This window comes from Zootermopsis nevadensis, unplaced genomic scaffold (assembly GCF_977971745.1).
Source record: "Zootermopsis nevadensis isolate Lab colony 2312 unplaced genomic scaffold, Znev_1.0 Znev_ptg000021l, whole genome shotgun sequence".
In the NCBI taxonomy this organism is placed as follows: domain Eukaryota; kingdom Metazoa; phylum Arthropoda; class Insecta; order Blattodea; family Termopsidae; genus Zootermopsis; species Zootermopsis nevadensis.
In genome coordinates this window covers 6,879,208-6,899,631 of record NW_028259153.1, presented here as the reverse complement: position 1 = coordinate 6,899,631, position 20,424 = coordinate 6,879,208, and the positions used below count along the sequence as shown (strand labels likewise).

The window sequence follows — 20,424 nt, the reverse complement described above, 5'->3', positions numbered from 1 at the left end:
ATCCCAGTGGTCGATCAATGTACAGTGGCAATATTATTATAATAGACCTATTGTAATGTTTTTAGTTGTACTTCTGCTTCAGGATCTTTGTACCCTTACGACAATACGTAACTTGGTGAGCAAACGGATTGTTGGATGTGTAAACTGCGAGATATGACGTCAGTGCTTTGTTGTACTATAATTACTGCTTCTCATTGTTGGCTGTCTGTCTCATTGTCGACTGTCTCTCAGTAACGGCTAGTTGACGTCTTGTGTGGCGAGAAACGTGAACAAACGATTAATCGTAGACCGTAAATATTTTACTCAGATAAAATATTTTATCCACCAGGAATATTTCAGGATGAAGAAGTTTATTCGCTATATCAAGTCAAAACTTGAACGTCGCAACGAAAGGCCGGATAAAGTTGGATCCTGCAGTCGACAGGAACAGGATCCCTCTGGACTGCACATCTCGGACTTGCCGCCAGAGGCGCTGGCTCGCATTTTCGAAAACTGCTCTTACGATTTCTTGGCTAGACGAGTGAGGCTCGTGTGCAGACGATTCTGCGACGTCGCCACTTTACTTCTCAATCGGGGGTTCTCGACCTTGGGTGCCAAGATTGATCGAGCTATGGTGGACGCCGTGTCTCGTTTTGAAGAAGGTCGAACATTGGAAGAACTTCTGGTAAACACTTATCCTTTCAGATCAGCTATGGTGAATCACTTGCCCCGTGTAGGACAAGGTCGACCAACTGAACAACAACTGCTAATGGATCAACATTACATTGCACTGATGCTTATGAAACGTCAGGTAAGAAAGCGGGGAAGGACCGAATCTTTGTAACAACTCGCAGGAAATTGAAGCGCACTGAGTCACGAACAAAACCTTAATAGTGTTGACGAGGGTTTTAACATTTCTGCTTCTAAAAGAAACGCGTAACTCCTGTTGTTTGACGCGGACTGAGACGGGGCAGATTCGGACGCGCTTCTGAAAACTGCTCAAGGCCGAGGACTGCTCGTCACATAATCAACACGAAGCTAAGAGTGCACGTGGTTTTCGACAGCAATGAACGCGACTTTGAGTCTTTAATCGACCAGAGTAAATTGTCAGCGACCTAGAAACCGGTCGACAATCAGGTTACAGTTCTGATACTGTTACTATATAAGCGTCTATCGGAACAGTGAAAAAACAATGACGAATCAAAATTATATTCACGACGAAATTGCTACTTCTCAGTTCAAAATACTTTTTATTTCCGTCTGATTTCTAAGAACCCCAAAATTAAACTATACGAAACAATAATCTTGCCTGTTGTTTTGTATGGGTGCGAAACATGGTCTCTCACTCAGAGGGAGGAACACAGATTGCAGGTGTTTGAGAATCGGGTGTTGAGGAGGATATTTGGGCCTAGGAGAGAAGACGATGGGGCGTGGAGAAAACTGCACAATGACGAGCTTAAAAATATGTACTCCTCCCCTAATATTGTCAGGGTGATTAAGTCGAGAATAATGAGATGGGTGGGGCATGTAGCGCGCATGGATGGGACAAGAGGTGTGCACCGGGTACTGGTCGGGAAGCCTGAGTGGAAGAAACCGCTGGGGAGACCTAGACGTAGATGGGAGGATAATGTCAGGCGGGATCTATGGAAGATGAGAGTTGAAGGAGACTGGATTTTGTTGACCCAGGACAGGGTCCGGTGGAGGGCTTTGGTTAATTCGGTGATGAAACTTCGGGTTCCGTAAGGCATCCATTTAGTTAAGTAACTAGTTAGAAACACGGAAACCAAATCACTGATAAAACGGAAGTGATATTTCCAATATGCTTCCTCCTTGTTTCCACATCGTCTGCTTAAAATTGCAACCCAATTCTACCCAATCAGATGGCTTATGTAATCGAAGGTTCATCACCGAATTAACCAAGGCCCTCCACCTGTCTTCGTTCTCCTTACTTTCCTTATAAAGAAGAGTCGGCTACAAATAGTATGAACAGTAAAACCACCCAAAGCAACATCCATTGTTTATTCGTCGATGATTTAAACGACGACATACCAACTGCAGAGTTTGTAAATAACTGCTCATGACTTGAATAACGGCATCAGAATTTAATACTTGCGAACTGAAGGAAACCAGAGACATCGTTACTTAAGTTGACAGCCGATGTGGTCACCTGCCCCTCTGACAGTTTCTCTGTTTGTTTGCAGTACCGCGTGGTCAGAGCCGTCACCTGGAGACACATTAACAGCCCTTACTCCGGCTCTGGACTTCCGCCGTGCTTCTACGCCGGCAGTTTGCTGGACGGGTTCCTCAGGTTCCTGCGACTGGCCCACATTTCGCCAACCCTCTTGGGGGTAGCCATGCTTAACCCAAATCCGGTAAACAAAGTCTGCAAACTGCATCGTCTGTGCAGGACATTCATGAACAACGCCAAGAAGAGAACTGAGAAATTTAAAAGCGATTATTCCATCTCTGGGGCAAATGTTATTGACCTTTGCCCTAGATTGGTCCTGAAACAAGTCGGGATGACCCCACATGAGCAGGCGGTGACCGTCAATGGAACGGAATGCAACATCGAGGCTAATTATAGGTAAGGAAGTGAACATTAACCTGGGGCCCCGCGATAGGGAAATCCCTTAATCAATAAAGACCTCGTCATCTTAAGTTTCTAATGCGAATTAACAACACTGTCGGACTCCAGACACGCAGGGGGTAGGGGTGAGTACGGAATTTTGGAAGGGAATCCTTCTGGAAGTAGACCACTGGGCAGACCAGGAAGGAGATGGGAGGATAATATCAAGATGGATCGAAGGGAGGTGGGATGCGAGGATGCCAAATAGACGAAGTTGGCGCAGGATCGTGGCCGGTTTCGTACTTTGGTGTTGTCGGCGTTGGACCTGCGGGTTCTCCTACCAGTGAGTTGAGTTAGATTGTCGGTCTCCAGAGAGCGCAGTGGTGGTGTGTCCTTCACTCGTGGCTGAGTGACAGCGCCCGCAAAATAGGTCCAACGCACTGTGGCTGTGCGATTGTATTCGTACGCTTTCAGTTTTGCAAAACACTTTTGAGAAAGCCTCGTTTCAGGGTCAGGTCCAATGGCGAAGTCAGAATATTGAAGTTACTCAGAGTCGCTTGAAAAATCCTCGGCTACAAAACTGGAGTCCCTAAACAGGTCTGAAGTATTCTTACGATATGTTTTTGATGCTTGGTACAATCTTCTGTGCACAAAGCGGAAGGAAAGTTCAAAAGGAAGTCTTAAAAGCTTTACAGTAAAATACTTCTTTCTCGCCGTGCTATAAATTATTGTTCAACCCGAAACTGAAGCCGTCAGTTACAGCGACTTGTTCAGTCAGAAGTAATCCGGAAATTACGTAAACGCAGATTACTAAAACCTACGTTTATTCCAGCCGAGAGTCATCGTCTCTTCACTTCCCTGAATCGAGCAATTTTGCTGTTTCTTCTGAATCCCCTTGCTCGTTGCTGAGCGTGAATTTGCTTTTGCAAGAAGAAATATCAAATCTGAAACCGGAGACGGTTATCTTGATCGAGGTTTTCCTCGCTGAGTTTCTCGTGAGACTCCGTAAAAGCGAAACCTCCATGAACGACTGTCCACTGTTTTATGACTTTTGTTTCTTCGTTCGAAGAATCCCAGTCGATTGCTGACAGGCATAAGCATAGCACTTCAGAAGGATAAGCCATTGGTAGCGACTTCCTTTATGTCTGTCTGTCTGTTGTACTTGGTGTTCCAAAAAATAGCGGCATGTGTCAGTGCTGAAAAGCATTTGAAGTAGCTTGTGGGCAAAATGGGTCGCTGCCCAGCCACACCCCATCAGTTAAGAGCTCCCCCATTGGACGATATATTCGAAAGTTTTTAACGAGTACTTCATTTTGTAAATCTGATTCCTCGAAAGGATTTTGGAACATTTGCCATATCAAGAATCTGTTATAGTGAAAATCGTTGTTCTTGCACTTTTATGTGCGCTCTTCGGGTATTTTGAAACGCCTTATCAGGTTATGAGGTTCTGTAATCTTGAATAGCGTACGGTGATTCTCTGTGCTTGACACAGTACGATAACCCACTGTCCTCGGGGGTGCAGTTTCTGCTTGGTGGGAGCCTCCCGATGTCAGATTGTGGTTACATACAATCACAACATTTGTCGTATGACAATTCTTTGAGCACAACTTAGACCACGGACCTCTGCTTTATGCATGGCCTGAGCTTGATTTCCGCAAAATATCTCAGAGCTTTGTTGCAGTTACAGACATAGAAATTTCTTTGGAATCCAGAAATCTGGATAGGGGAGTCTGAGGGAAAGTAACAGAGCACATGGCGCCTCGTCCCTCTCGACCTCTTTGTGTGACGTAGACGAAGGTCGCTGGAATTTTGCACACAGTTCAATTCCCTGCACTGAACACCCCATAATAGTTTAATCTGTGTTTATGTTTCTTACAGAACGCCGTACACGTGGTTCGATTGCCTGCCTTCATCTCATGCTCAACCTAATCAGTGGAGCGAACAGCCGAGGCCGATATACCTGCGCATGCGCCAACTAATCGACGGCAGGAACCATTTCTTCCTCGAGAAGATTCACCACGAAAAAGAACTGCTAATTCGGAAACCACCCTACATGTTAGCATTAAAATACATTGTACCTTCTGTTTATAATGAGAATCACCAGAATTATGGCTATTTATTCTTTTATGGAACCATGAAACCGTCTGTCTACAACCGCAATTTCCGCAAACAAAGATCTCCAACCGTTCAGCTCTTCGATTATTTTAATCTGGATTTTTTCACTTCACTTAACGAAACTGATTCTTCTGACGGCGTAGTTAATGTTCCAGAATCCTCTAAAATGGACCTGGATATTGACACAGATCTTCACTCACCGTTAAGACTGGCACCAATAAGATTTTCTAATAACTCCTTATATTACATTTCGTGTAAACCTCTAGTCGTGAACGGTTATCGCCAAATCCGCTTCAGGTGAATCACGGAACTAAATTCCTTTTGAAAATTTCCATAAATTGCTCTGCGTCTCTTGCAATCGGCCTAACTTCTACGTTTCAAGATATTATAAGCTCTAGTAAAAATGATTAATACACAAGATGGGTGTCTTCTGGGTTGTTGCGCCGTGTAGTCTGGTAGATTTCCACCGAAGTTTCAGAGGTCCTTGCTGCCTCCGTCATTAGGACGATGAATGTGCCAATCGAGCGGAAAGGAACAGGTTAATAGGGACCGGAGAGTAACCGGAGTAGCCTGATCCGAGCCAATCGGAGCAACTCAGGCGTCGTTGGCGACCAATAGGAGAGCGTGGGCGTGTCTAGTGGTGTATATTTATCACCCAGATGATGAAGGCAGCATGTATCTCAAAAACATCGGTGGAACTCTATCAGACTCTACGGCGCAACAACCCAGAAGTCAGCATTCTTCATACTCACCGCTCTGAAAACTTCAAATCCTACATGAATAATACAGTTTCTTTGTTTAAGTGTATCTCAGTATTGATTTCTTTGTTTAGTCCATTATGATACAAATTCCTGTATGTAACTTGAATTTAAGTAGAGAGCAAATAAAAACAAAAGATGTTTACAAAGATTTACACTGCATTTCCATGTGTCAGTTTCAATGCATTCCACCAACAGTCTCAAATTCCCATTGTACGTGCGTGCAGTGGCGAAGCGTGGCCTTTTGAAATGTGTCAGCCATATTGTAGTGATTCCACTTATTTTTTACAGAGTATGCCTGTATTAGATGCACGTGGATACTATTCAGTTCTCGTGGAACACCCGGTGCTTTGTTTCCACGTGGAATCAAGTTCATTTGCTGGCTCGACTACTTAATCATGGACGTGTTATTTCTGCTTAGAGTTCGTGGCGTTTCTCCATTTAGAAAGCTAGTTAATACAGAATGTTGAAATTCAAATCATGATACATCGAAACTGAGTTGATTCGGGGAACCTCTATCGACGTCACGGCTACCGCAACGTCGAGTCATTTTCAGGTAGGCCTAGGGAATATCTGAGTTTCTTTGAAGGAAATTCAAGATGGGACTTACTACATTGAGTAGGCAAATTGAAAAAAGTTAATGCCATGCCTCGTGGCTCGGAGTGACCTATCTCTGCCATCTCCGCGATCTTTGGAGTCGCTGGCTTCGAGGCCTTCATGAGGCAGTGGGGCGGAGAGTCCGTGTGTGTCCGCCGGGCAGAGAACGACACAAGAACAGAGCTTGAAGACATAAAGGTCTGATACACAGATGGAAGGATGAATAACTGAAGGCAGAAAAAAAGTATCAACTTTCAAACAATGTTTTAAAGCTGTGAGGTCAGGCTCAACCCTCTCTGTCATTCACATCATGACCTAGATTCGGTGAAGGGCACGACATCTCCAAACTGTAGTTTTCTGGATGTTCCAGCTGGTAATGATTGATGGGCGAGTACAAGTTCGCCCAGTCTCACAGCATCACGGTACGCCCCCTTTCTGACTTCCCAGCGCGATGTTGAAAACTGGTCCGATACGCGAAAAGAATCGGCGCGATACAGGACGAAGTTCCGGTTCCAAGTCAAAACACGTAATTTGACAGAGGAGGGGATAGCAACTGGATGTATGAGCTGCAAACTGGAAAATAAATAAAATTATCAATTTCAAATGAGCTACAATTTTCAGACTGAAAGTTCTTATATAGTGACTGCATCCAGCAACTGCAACAGCAATGGAACCAGGTTGGGTGCCACAAAACAACAAAGATTGAAGTGATACAAATACTCAGTCATTACAGTGTGTGAATAGAGACTACATGATTGGGGTTCAATGCCCAGCAGAGGCAAAGGAATTTTATTTCAGCCTCTGCATCCAGACCAGCTCTGAGGTCCATCCAGCCTCCTATCCAATGAGTGATAGGGGTCCTCTTCCCGTAAGAAAAGTGTGGCTGGGGTGTGATGCTGACCACTCACCCCCATCTAGTGCCAAAGTCAGGAATGAGTAAGAGCTATACCTCCACTCCCCCCAAGCGCCTACATGATGTATAGTGGGACAGCTTTGTTTTATCCTACACTGATATCAGATGTCTTGAATGTCCTTCTAAGGACCAGGAGGAGAAGAATCAGGGTGAGCCTCGTATCGGAGGCACAGAAAGTACTCCGATGCTTCGCTACATACCGCAATAAGGCGCTGCTGGATGGTCGGCCATGCGTCCTGCCTCGTTTCATCGCCGTGCATTTTGAACAGGATCCGAAGTACACGAGCTAGACTCTGAGTCTCCTGCTTCAAAAGGTTTGCTTTTGCATTACATCTGAAACCTGCAGACACAGAAATGTTCAACTTTGGCTGCAGGCAGCCTGCTCTCCCACTTGCCACCTATTGCCTGTCCTATATATGGATTCCAATACATACGGACCCTCAATATAGCATCTGCAATGACCTGGGAAGATGAAATACAAACTATTCACCCCATAAGAGTTTAGATACATGATTAAATTGATATGCTTCAATCAATGAACTTCATTAATCTGGTTGACAATGAGAAAAATATCTCAGTAAAATGTTTTAATATAGAGGTTTAATTTAAAACTTCTAAATACAGAATGTTTCTAAAATGTAACAGCTGATAACAAAGGAACTGTTTTAAATCTAAATATAGCATTTTAATATAATTTGCTGACCTGCTTTCCAGAGTAGGTTCCGTTGTTCAAGATTCAAATTGAAGGCCTTAGCAAAGCGATGTGACTGGAGAAGACAATCAGTAAGGAGTAGGAGATGTTTAGAGCTCAGGTTCAGGTCCCTCTGCTGCTCTGACAAGCCAGCTTCTACATGCAGCAGGTCTGCCTGTACAGTTAAAGAACACCATCCAATTCAAACTGTTTCAGTTTCTTCTTTTGTGATTTTTTGGTCTCACTGTAGCTTTAATGACAGATAAGTACCACTGTGAGAAATACTGTTACAGGTTAAGTTTCTGATAAAAAATGTGATTTGATTACAAATAAAATACTTAATGTTAACATTCAAAATGGGAAATATTTTTCTCTGTAGCATATCAACTAAACACACACTTAGGAATGACCTACACAATTTATATGATTTTCAATCAAATCCAAAGAGCCACTCATTGCTATTGCTCAAGGAAAATAATTATTTTGCACCAAGCAGTATGCTATCAACAAAAAACCCCACTTTCATTTGGTTTCAATTAAGTATAAACTACTACTTCTTCTAAAGTATTAAATCCTAAGATTGGTTTGCAGCAGTTCTCCATTCCGATCTCCTTTCTGCCTTCCTTTCCATTTCTTGATAGCTCTGGCAGCCTACATCGCCAATGATTTGTTTTATGTACTGTAGTCATCTATACTTCTCTTCCCTTCTATAATGGTTTTTAACAGCCCTTCGTGTCGTAAGGCGTGGCCAATCAGTTCATCTCTTCTCTTAGTCAACATTTTCCACAGGCTTCCATTCTCACCTATCCTTCTGCATACTTCAGCATTGATAACTTTATCCACCCATCTTATTTTCAGTATTTTTCTATAACACCACATCTCAAAGGAGACCAATCTTTTCTTTTCTTTCACTCCCAAACAGCGCAATACTCCTCTTCCTAGTCTCAACACTGATATTATCCGAAGTCAATAGCCTTTTCTTCATATTGAATGCATTTTTTGCCTGGTTGATTCTGCAGCCTACCTCTCTCTTGCTTCGCCCATCCTTAGTGATCTTACTCCCCAAATATGTCCTCTATCATCCGGTTGTTTACAGATATTCGTGCATGCACGTCTCCATCCTTGTAAGGCGTGGCCAATCAGTTCATCTCTTCTCTTAGTCAACATTTTCCACAGGCTTCCATTCTCACCTATCCTTCTGCATACTTCAGCATTGATAACTTTATCCACCCATCTTATTTTCAGTATTTTTCTATAACACCACATCTCAAAGAAGACCAATCTTTTCTTTTCTTTCACTCCCAAACAGCGCAATACTCCTCTTCCTAGTCTCAACACTGATATTATCCGAGGTCAATAGCCTTTTCTTCATATTGAATGCATTTTTTGCCTGGTTGATTCTGCAGCCTACCTCTCTCTTGCTTCGCCCATCCTTAGTGATCTTACTCCCCAAATATGTCCTCTATCATCCGGTTGTTTACAGATATTCGTGCATGCACGTCTCCATCCTTCTTGCAAGCCATAACTTTAGTTTTTCTTTTGTTTATATTCATTTTGTACTCCTTCCCCATAATCTCTTCCATCTATTCAGAATATTTGCGAGGTCTTGTCCACTCTCTGCCAATATTGAAATATCGTCTGAAAATCGGAGCATGTCTATCGTCTCTCCTTGTATCTTCACTCCTACAGTGATTTCATCTCTGACTTTATCAAGGGCATTAAATAATATAGGAAATAGCGCACATCCTTGCATCACCCCTTTGTTGACTTTTGCCTCTTCCTGTTGGCTCCCTTGAATGATTACAGCCCATTCATTCCCATACAATTCCCAAATTATTCTTCGATCTCTATAGTTAACGCCTGCTTTCCTCAGTATTTCAAACACCAACCCCCATTTAACATTGTCGAATGCTTTCTCAACATCAACATATGCAATAAAGGTTTCCTTGTCCTTCTCTACAATTAATCTCAAAGCTAGAACTGCCTCTGCCCTTCCAGAATCCAAACTGGTCTTCCGCCAGTCTACGTTCGATCTTCTTTTCCATCCTGCGAAGAATAATGGTTGTAACAATTTTGGAGGCAGGCGTTACTAGACTTGGTGTTCGGTACTGCTCGCATGTACTTGCACCAGCTTTCTTTGGGATAGGAACTATGATGCTTTTCTCAAAATCTGCGGATACTTTCCCTTGTACATAGATATCACAGATCAGATCGTACAATCTCTTTTCCAGTCTCTCTCCTCCCGCCTTGATGAGAATCTCATCAATCCCCGGTGCTTTCTTGTCTTTCAGTGATTTCAATGCTAGTTCAAATTCTTCTTCCGTTATACGATCTTCAAGTTCATCATCTACTTCAGTTTCTGGTTCAATAGTTGTTTCATCACTTATCTCTCCTTGATAAAACTCTTCAATGTACTCTTTCCATCTTTTTGTTACAAGTTCCTCGCCATAAAGGATTTCACCATTTTCACTTCTTACTGAATTTCCTGGGTACCTGCAGCTTCCAAAAAAGGTTTTCACCATTTCTATGCTGTTTCTATCTTTCCCTTTTTTATGTCCTCTTCCACTTTTCCACAAATATCTCTGGGATAGTTCTCCTTCTCTTGTCTAGCACCTCTTTTAATAGGATTCTGTACTGCCGCTGATCCTCCGGTTTGGTAGAGTTTTTAAGTTTCTGTCTTTCCTCCAGCATAATCAGTAACTCATCTGTAATCCATTCTTTCCTATTCTCTGACTTCTTCTTCTTCTTCTTCTTCTCTATGTGAAACATAATTACCTGAGCAAGTGCCAAGTTTTCTTGATCTTCCTTCCGTGAAGTTGCAGGAAAAAAGACGATGTTGTCATTTGTCTGGATGAGCTCCAGTTGCACTACACGCTTGATCAGCAGACCAGCAAACAACTTGTCTGATCCAACCTATAGAGTGAAACACAATTCAGTTCTGGTATCACAAATCCACAAGAGAATATAACATAAAATAATATTGCTTTGAACATTTACTTTTAATTGTTATTGTTGTGGCAAGTTAAGACTTTGTCGCAACAAAACTGGGGTTCGCAGTGGCCGCGCGGTCTGAGGCGTGGGCCTTGTGCCGCTTGGTCGCTGGGACCGTGGGTTCGAATCCCACTCAAGCCATGGATGTTTGTCCGCGTTTTTCTGTCTTGTGCTGTCCTGTGTATAGGTCGAGGCCTTGCGACGGGCCGATCCCTCGTCCAAGGAGTCCTACCTAAAATATCTATAGATCGAGCCAACAAAAAAGATGGGACCAGCTGTGCTCAGGCACTTGAAGTACGGGTCATTCCTAGTATCCCCAATAAAACTGCAGCTGCTAATGGGTCCTTTGTCTGTCTGCCCCCCCCCCCCCCCCCCATGATGTATGAGTGAATATGGAACACCAGTGAAAGAAAAATCTGTACTAGTGCCACTTTATCCACCCCAAATCCAGCTGAACAGACCTGGGCCTCTGCAAGTAATTGCCTGACCTGCTGACCTACGACATTACCATATATTTTACTATATAATTATTTTACAGAAACTGTTGTGGATGAATCTGAAGATCAACACCACTAATACCGAAGCTTACCACTGAACACAATCCTGAGAAAGATCCACCCATCTTCAATCATCACAACATTTCAGCCAGTTCTATCCACCTCCAACGTTCACAACCTATCAATCACTTCTATCCAGCTGCAATTTTCACAACTTATCTATCACTCACCTTAATGTCATCCTACTGTTGTATCCCGGGGGATTGGCCAGTCCCGCAGGAGTGCAATATTCCCGAGCGGCTAGGAATGACGGTCGGCGATGGTAGGTTTGAATACACAGCTTAAAGGTCAATGCCTAGTCTGACGAGAAGACGTTCGACGATTGATGATTTATTTAATAATTCAGATGAGTACAGTCGTATGACAAAGAATGTTCACTATATATAGATAAATGCGTAGACCAGCAGAGTTTCCCCCTGACGAGTAAAATGATATGTCCAATGTGTCTTCGAAATGCATATCGCCCTTGTGACGTCAGTGACAGTTTTTTACATGCAAGCTGATGCAACAAGCTGTAACGTGTCGTCCCAAGGCGTGGTTCTGGATCCAATTAGAGGACACGATAAACTCCCGGGGACCGCGACCCCTTGACCTCGGCAGGCCTCCTCTATCTGTGACTATAATTGGAACCCTTTTCAATGAACTTATCTGGCTTCCTGTCGCCCCTGCTTACAACAGCTGGAAATGGAAAGTCTTGCTTTCTACACAAGGTCTACAATATAACTACTACACTTTATTTAGTAACCTACTGATTCTACCTTATAATTAATCATATATGTGCTATATGTGGTTATTATGATTCCCGTAATTAGATTACAGGTATACAACACTACTACCTATCTGATGTTCCAAGTGCAAAGTTTCCAAGATGGTTTCCCAGAAGATTTCTGTATGCATTCCTTGTTTCCCTCACCCATACCACATGCCTAGCACATTGCAGCCCCCTATTCACTATTTTAACAAAACTGCATGACCCATGCAAATCATATATACTACATTGTTCACTTGCTTCAGCCTTCTTAGGTGCCAGTAGTTTTAAGGATACTTTGTTTTCAAGCACTTGCAATCTATCTTCTTTCCTCAAAACAATATTTACATTTATATTTCACACCCAAATAAAACAAAACAAAATTATTTTGTATATCCTGATCTTCAGTGTTTAAGAAAGTCAACTGGATAATAACAGTTCTTAAGTATTCCCTCAATAAATTCTTCTCCTAATTTAATTTTATCAAACTATTTATTCTAAATGACTGTTTTGCTGGTTGTAGTTTTTGTCATGTTCATATACAGTATTTAGTTTTGTAACTGTATATGCTTGGACAGATTACTTTACTGGCCGCTAAGGGAATGTGTGTTACTCTTTATGACATCTGAATTCTCAACAATCTTCTGTAAGCTGAACATCCGCGGATGAGCCACATGTGCCAACTCATCAAGTGAAACCTGAATAAGGTAGTTAGTCATCCTTTACTTTTCTTAGGATTCCATACAGACACAAAAATTCTGTGAAATTTAGTGGTCCCTAAAAGCACAACATATTTAAACGCTACACCAAGTGAAACACTGAAAAAACATTTAAGAAAAAGAGAATTGGTCTGCAACAATATGTATGAAGTAAGCAAAAGGCATGAATGTAAGTATGAATGTGGAGTACTGGGCTCGGTACAGAATAATGCACATGCTTGAAAAAGTATTCTCACCTGGCAGAGGGCACAAACGAAGTCTACAATGGCATCGCCATCCAATCGAGTGGAACCTGTGAAGATTCTCTCCACTGCAACAACAACGCTTTGTGAACTCGTCTCTTCGATTGATTCTTTTACGCTAGCTGCAAGTAAATAATCAAATATAACTCAACTTTTCCTACAACAAAAATTCTTTATGACAGGGATAGTGAAAAACCATTTTAAAATGTCAGAATACATTCCTTTGAAATGATGGCAATCACCCACAAGATTATACAATGTTACAACCCAGAAGATCACAATCAACATCTTCAAGACAATGAAAACCTCAAGTCTCACATAAGATACATCTTTGTCTCATTATGGTCAAAATTCCATTTGGATGATGAACATTAGTAAGAACATGCAATACCAATTTTAATTAAGATTCATTTATCCAAATGATAACAGATAATGATGACAGATGAACAGACAGACAAGTAAAAATCTATACACACCCATGCACTGTTGAAAAACATGTCTGAAAAGTTAAAATTATGAAAGTAAACATCATGCACATGTACACTGAAAACTCGACGGTACTTACGATCAAAAGAGCTGAGATTCAACTTCAGAGGATCTGGAAAGGAATATGTGACCTGGGTCCAGATATAAACTGAGGTCTAACTCCAGTACTCACCAACTGAGCAAGTTCTAGCTGTGAAATGCACTTCACTATGTCAAGCCATGAGCTTCCCAGATAATTACCTGAAACATAAAGTGAATTTCTAAGAATTTGTAGCAACATTTATTAATCATAATAAAATTATGATGGACCCCACCCACAGCAAATGGCTCTGCTAACATGTACTTAACAACTTATCATGTCTTCTTAGACACAAACTGCAGAACTGAGTACATCATGTGTATTATATGGGTCGCTTATTCAAGGAGTCAATTATCTTCAGTACTGTTACGAATTTTTTGCCAATGTGACTTACAACTTGGTGAATCTGAAGCACTGCATAAATTTACCTATTAGGACAAGTAATCATAATAAACCTCTGCGAGGATGTCCGTTCTCCATGTCAAGAATAAAGCCAAAGACTTCTTTGTCGTCATTCCTATCAATACAATTTCAGTATATAATTATCATAAATAATGGTAAAAGAATATATTTTCAAATAATAGGCTGCAACGTTCAATGAGTAACAGATCCAAATATCAGACAGTCAACCAATCATGTCACTTGTAATGCATCAACCAGCACATTATCATTTTGTTTTTAAAATAAAATTTAAATATTTACCATCAGTATGAGCAACAGTGATGAGAGTTTTAATGGTATCAATATTCTTAGCCTTCATCGCAGTGATAGGTGAGTTAGCAGTACGCAATGTGAACCTGGCCAGAGCCTGGACACACGCTTCCCTTTCCAGCTGAAATAAGAGTTACATGACTTTGTAAGAAGTGCACATTACTTAAAATAAGCTCTCCTTAGGGAACACTGTAGAAACTGTGTTGTACAAAACAAAGTTCAACACAGAATATCAGCTAACCGTCGTGTGGAAAATGCAAGCTATCCGGATGGCACATCTGATTCCATCAAGGCAAAGGGATGCAATTTCAGGATCATCACAGTCCAAGCCATCCGAAAAAAGTATTTAAATTGTGTGTAATAAATTAGTTATTATAAAATATAACACAACTGCAGACAATGTTACATCAGTGAATTACGCTAAATTCAGTGTGGTATGATAGTAACTTTATAACAAACAGGCTGAGATCTGAGGTTCCAATGGCGTCTTCTGGGTTGTGACACTACGTACGTCTTGTAGGCTGTTACCAACGTTTCAGCTGAACGTATCCGTGATGATGCTTGAGGAAAATTAAAAATGCACATAAAAATTGGCCAGAATATGCAAAGAAAACGGACAGCTCCTGATGTTTTTATGGTAGAAATATATAAAAAAAGATTTTAAGAGACAGGATCTAAGGATGTGGACTGAATTCATGTGGCTCAAGATAGGGTCCAGAGGTAGTCTCTTGTGAACATGCTAATGAGTATTCAGGTGTCACAAAAGGGGAACATTTTCTGACAATCTGAGTGGCTACTTTTCATGGAGAGTTCTACCACACAGATAGTTAGTCACACAATGAAGCATTTAAACAATGCTGGTTTAACAAACTTATATCCAAATAATTTAATAACAGCGCATGTATAATAAAAATTCTGCACTACACACACAAATTGGAATGCTCCAATACAAATTTTCAGTTGATATTTTCATCTAGACTGACTCACAAAAACAGTCATTATCGTTTTATGCATGTTCTCACTTGAAACTTTGGTCGTACATGTTCAAGATGCTCTGCAGATGTGAAAGGAGCCTGGATTCCATGGGGTTCTTAGCAGCTGTAGAGATCACCTCCATTATCACATTCTATAGGAAACGTTGTCGCTTTTCACTCGAGATTACTACGAGAAAAAATCATCACCTGAGATTACTATGAGAGAAAAATCAAGACACACTTTTGACAAAAACAAAACAAATCACCTATAACCGAGTTAAATACCACTTTCAAGTATAATAACAATCAGCTGTATACAAATAATTTTATAAGATATTTCAGAATAAAGAATGCCATATTTCACTATTCAAAGTACTATGATAACTCATTCCTAAATCACAATAGCAAAAACAAACTTTGTTTTGTTTTACAGCAAAAATTAAATTAATATTTCTGTCTTCTGGGTTGTTGCGCTGTGTAGTCCGGTCCAGAAGACAGAAATCTTCATACTCACTGCTGTGAAAACCTCAAATCTTACAAAAATTAAATTTATACTATACAAATATGTGCAAACTTTTGTCTACAAAGGTCACTGATCAACCATGTGTAATGTTTTCTACATAAAGACTAGAAGTTATTGTGATCCTTGAAGGAAACATTTTTAATTTGTGCAGGATTTCAGAATGACCACTACTTCGTTGTTGCTATAAACAGCACCACTAAAAAATGAGAACATAAGCAGATACTGCGGCAGGATTATAAAAATTACACCTTCTATAAAAAAGACAAATTTGCACAATAAATATTCAACCTTTGTTTATCTAAGAAAGACAATTTTTTGCAACTTACACTGCTTTCCTGGTTTATTCACTGTTCCCTTCATCTTGATTTCATGACCAGCAATCTCATCAGAGATGTTGAACAGGTATTCCTCAGGCAGGTCTTGTAGGATCTTCATGAGTGGTACAGATGTGAAATAATTGTCAAAATAAAACTTGATGGTTTTTTCTTTCAAGATGTTTTGTTAGATCCTGAACCACTCTAGCTCCCAAATGTTTTTCTGTTGTCTGGCCAATTTTTCCAGTTTATATCTGAAATTCAGATAAATATCCACTGGCATTTGCTCGTACCTATACCTTATACCCCCTCTTTATGGGTTTCTGAGGCATGTATTGGCGGAGACTGGAGCACCCTTTGAATCGAATCACTGAGTCATCGACTGACTGGACTTTAGATGGTTTGTAGCAGTCCTTGAATATCTTGGACAACATTTCTAACAACGGGCAGATTTTATATAGTTTGTCATAATTCTGGTCATTTCTTGGTGGCTGAGCACTATTGTCATTCACATGTAAATGGCCAAGGAACAATTCAAAACGATTTCTGCTCATTACTGAAGCTACGAAAGTGTCTCTTAATCATTTTGTCAGATGACCCAAGTATATTCTGTGGCACAGGACTGCTGAGATCTAAAAGTGAGTGTGCTGAAGATACAGTTATATTTTGTGTCTGATATGTCTGTAATGACATCTTTTGTTTTACTATTGGCACTACCCTTGTAATTCAGTGTTTCACAATCCATGCAAAGGAATGCCAGAATGTCTGAGCTTATTATTCTATCTGATGTAAAAAAGCATTTACTGTGTTTTTTCATTATGTTCTGGGCCACTGGCACCAAAACAAATTTGTCATTAATATATAATAGAAGCATTTGTTTTAAAGATTGAGTCGCAAATTAATGGATCGGTCGTATGGGTGTTCTGTAAGAATGTAAAAGGCATTGAGTGTCGGTACCTCTCCAAACATTGGTTACTAGTGGTTATATATTGTGCAATTGTATGTGTTGGGTATTCAGTATTATTGATACGCTCGTCCAGATCCTTCAAAATATTCATCCTCTTGGGTCTTGGATAACATCGAATAGGACCTCAGTGTAATAACATTACATATTCCCATTTGCACTTGCACGATCTCATAACTTAAGTCATTATATTTCAAATACTAATTAAATTATTGACAGATACTGATCACAAATATTTTAACTTGCGCTGCACCTGCGTATCTGATCTTGTGTCGATAAACCAGGATACACATTGTGCCTTCTCCTGTGGAGTAGCCACTTCCCTTATCTGATAATGTAATACAGCTGTTCTCATCCTCAGCCGTCAACTCTGAAATGGGTCTTCTTCCAGGACGTCGTTTTCTTGGCTCTTCCACTGCCAGACCGCCTCGCCGTGCAGTAACTACTGTAGATGTCATTGGCGATGAGGGGCAGCTGAAATATGACAACACAATACAATTAATCCAGCCACTGAACCAGCAACATGCAACGACTCCAGCTAGACACCATCAACTTGTATAGAACAAAATAATGTTAGAGGAAGAACAAGACTTGAGTTAGTTATACAAATTCTACCTTAGGCATCATCCATTATCTAGGTATATTTGACAAACACTATGTCTTAGGCGTACAGCCAACTCTCAAAATATCTAATACACCTAAGACAATGGACAATATCGAACACAGTATTCATATAATGAAACGACAAATGTCATAAATCTTGAAAGAATCACTCAAATTAATATAGGCTACAAACTTAAGCTGTAAAATTCAGACAAGTATACAGTACACCCAGGAGAGCTCAGTCAGTACAATAACACTGAGTCCCATTCAGAACTCTATCTTTCCCCAGGGTAAGAATAGCGACAGCTTGAAGATGACCAATCATGTCCACATATTATCAAGTTAAGAATACAAGGAATTGTACCTCCATAAACATTCAAGCTCAGGAGCAACTGTAAATGTACACAATAAAATACCATCACATTTCCAGACTAAATCTTTCAGTGATACAATCCAACATAACACCAAGACAAAAATAAAATAATCACTTGTTGATCTTTAAAAGTCCACCATAGATACTCTAAAGAAAGGGAATGGCTTCAACGCAAAGATGCTCATACCACATTTCACAAAATTCTCAAATCTGGTTCAAGAGTTGAAGATGGCGGTCTTCTGGAATGTAGCAAAATGCAGTCTGGTAGGTAATAGTTTATGTTTCAAAAAAGCTCACTGCCTTCAACACATCCCAAAAGATACCCATCTGTAAGAACCTCACATCTCATCTGGTTCAAAAGTTAAAAGGTGGGAAAGACAAAAAAGTGAGCACATGCATTTCCTTCCTTTTCAGAAATTACAGGAGGATAAACAAAAAGAACACCAGAGTAATATCGGACTGTACAAACCTGTTACACGGACTCTGGTAACCAGACTGACCTGTCTGATCATAGCTGGTAAGCTTAGCTTGCTGTTGCTTCACTGTATTCACTATTACCATACATATCAGACCTGTAATATGGGCACCTAAGGTTTATAATTCATTACGCATCCATTACATTAAGAATGTCCACTAGTGGGATGAAGTTTGTACCTGGTTTCATGAATATATCCAAAATGGTTATAAAGTCATTAAGTGGAGACACACAAACACATGGACATGATGCAACATAAGCTTTATGAAGTAATAAAATTAAGCGGAAACTGGAAATAAAAACAAGGAAAAGAATTCCTGACATGCCCTGTATGCAGTGGGGTGGCAGGCTGATTGCTGTAGGGGGTGTAAGAGGTGTATGGCTCCTGCAATTCTGTCCCACTTCCATCTAGTGGTGTCATTGGTGACTCATATTCTGGTGGTGGAGGATCATCCATCCGAATCCGCTTCCCTCCTCATCGCTGCATCCTAGGTGACTGTTACTATAATCACCTGAAAACACAAAGCACTACAGACTTAAAATATTTATAAAAACTCTTTTTCATCCCACATTGGCTTGGTTCAGTTAAAGTCTGCAGTGTCAGGTGATATGCATTCAAATGCAACATTCCTCATTCTGGCAACCACATCATTATTCTTATGACTGGGTTATGTCCATAGAAATGTAAGACATTACCTTACTACGATGCACTAAAAATACCTTTGCATTTTTATAAGTTTCACTTCCACAATATTCTCACATACTTATACTATTTTTACTGAAGTATATGTATACAACTATTCATACAGTACCGATTTCTTTGTGTAGCAAGCCCTAACCAGAATGGGCTTTTTAAAAATGAAAGGTGGTCATGGGCACTACTTCTACTAGCCGAAAATACTTTGATTCCAAGGTTTAAATATTCCATTCATAACTGATCTGTATATAACAAGTTTCCCGACAAACTGTATCCCCCACAAAGGAAAGAAGAAAGATATAGACACAGGTTTGTAAAATTGCTTCTTGAAGTAATTGAGGACAAAATAATATTCAAAGTTCTCCCACAAGGCTTTGGACAATAAAAAAGGTTACAAATCTGATTACGCACTTCTTGCAAATCAAGTACACATAATAAAATCATTATCCACACTCAGTATTACATACCTAATTTAAAAATGTTACAATTTTGTTGCGACTTAACATCAACACGGCACCATTACCGCTGAAACCAGGGATACTAGTATAGCCACAGGTCGTGGCTTGGAATTGATCGAAAAAGTTTCAGCTGCCCCAAGATAACGTTTACCACCAGAGCGCACGCAGTATGATTAACTTCTTCAGAATCTTATAACCTCAATGATCTAATGATGACATGAGGGTAATGTCTAAATTAAACTAAATTATAAACCGCCGAATTAAACAAACACAGAAGCCAAAAATTAATAGACGAGAACGCCGAAAATGACATACAAACGGCTTCCTATTAGATTTACTTCGTGGCATTTTGTATACATCGTGCACACTGCATGAAACAAATCCTATTATATGTGCAGTAATTCGTCATAGACCGATGTGCAGGTGCTTACCTAATGCAAATGAACCAAGAACTGACCACCCAGAAAGCCTAAATTTTATGTAGACACACGTGTCTACCCTAACAATCTAACCTAGCCCAACAGAGATATACTTTAAACTTTAAACTAAGAGCCGAATACAGGCAATTACATTGTATTTGAAATTCTGAATACAATGCCAACATCAACATCGATTAGTCCACCAACAATAAAGCAAACGTGGGATATAACATTGAATTCAGACCAATAACAAAACAACTCAATGATGCTATGTTCAAAACAGCCACCACTACATAAAAATTAAAAAACTGTTTAAAATTACTAACCACTGGCTTTGAAGGTATTCGATGAGTGTTATTCTAAATTAAATTCGAAAATAAAGAAATCCTGAAAAGCCTTGGTTCCCAAGCCTTCTATATAAGCAGTCTGGTACTATACTTTCATATCAAAACCACAACTTCATCCATAAGCT

At 40.3% G+C, this 20,424-nt stretch overlaps 3 protein-coding genes across 3 annotated transcripts; 1 reads left to right on the top strand and 2 right to left on the bottom strand.

Annotated features, from left to right (window-relative positions):
* The first annotated feature begins 249 nt into the window (after positions 1–249).
* Positions 250–4,961, top strand: LOC147873158 (uncharacterized). Its single transcript, XM_087353133.1, has 3 exons — positions 250–790; positions 2,181–2,563; positions 4,424–4,961. Exons 1-3 carry the CDS (start codon positions 341–343, stop codon positions 4,959–4,961), a joined length of 1,371 nt encoding a protein of 456 aa, XP_087209259.1. The 5' UTR covers positions 250–340.
* On the bottom strand, positions 1,981–16,397 carry LOC147873157 (brefeldin A-inhibited guanine nucleotide-exchange protein 1-like). Its single transcript, XM_087352605.1, has 8 exons — positions 16,263–16,397; positions 14,144–14,273; positions 13,535–13,552; positions 12,871–12,998; positions 10,395–10,532; positions 7,632–7,794; positions 7,129–7,268; positions 1,981–6,588 (listed from the first exon to the last, which is right to left on the bottom strand). Exons 1-8 carry the CDS (start codon positions 16,395–16,397, stop codon positions 6,433–6,435), a joined length of 1,008 nt encoding a protein of 335 aa, XP_087208731.1. The 3' UTR covers positions 1,981–6,432.
* Positions 16,398–17,088: 691 nt separating this feature from the next.
* On the bottom strand, positions 17,089–19,682 carry LOC147873156 (uncharacterized). The gene is made up of 4 exons (XM_087353136.1): positions 19,543–19,682; positions 18,705–18,890; positions 18,373–18,475; positions 17,089–17,401 (listed from the first exon to the last, which is right to left on the bottom strand). The coding sequence occupies exons 2-4, from the start codon at positions 18,784–18,786 to the stop codon at positions 17,137–17,139; spliced, it is 450 nt and encodes a 149-aa protein (XP_087209262.1). The 5' UTR covers positions 18,787–18,890; positions 19,543–19,682; the 3' UTR covers positions 17,089–17,136.
* Between the last annotated feature and the right edge of the window lie 742 nt (positions 19,683–20,424).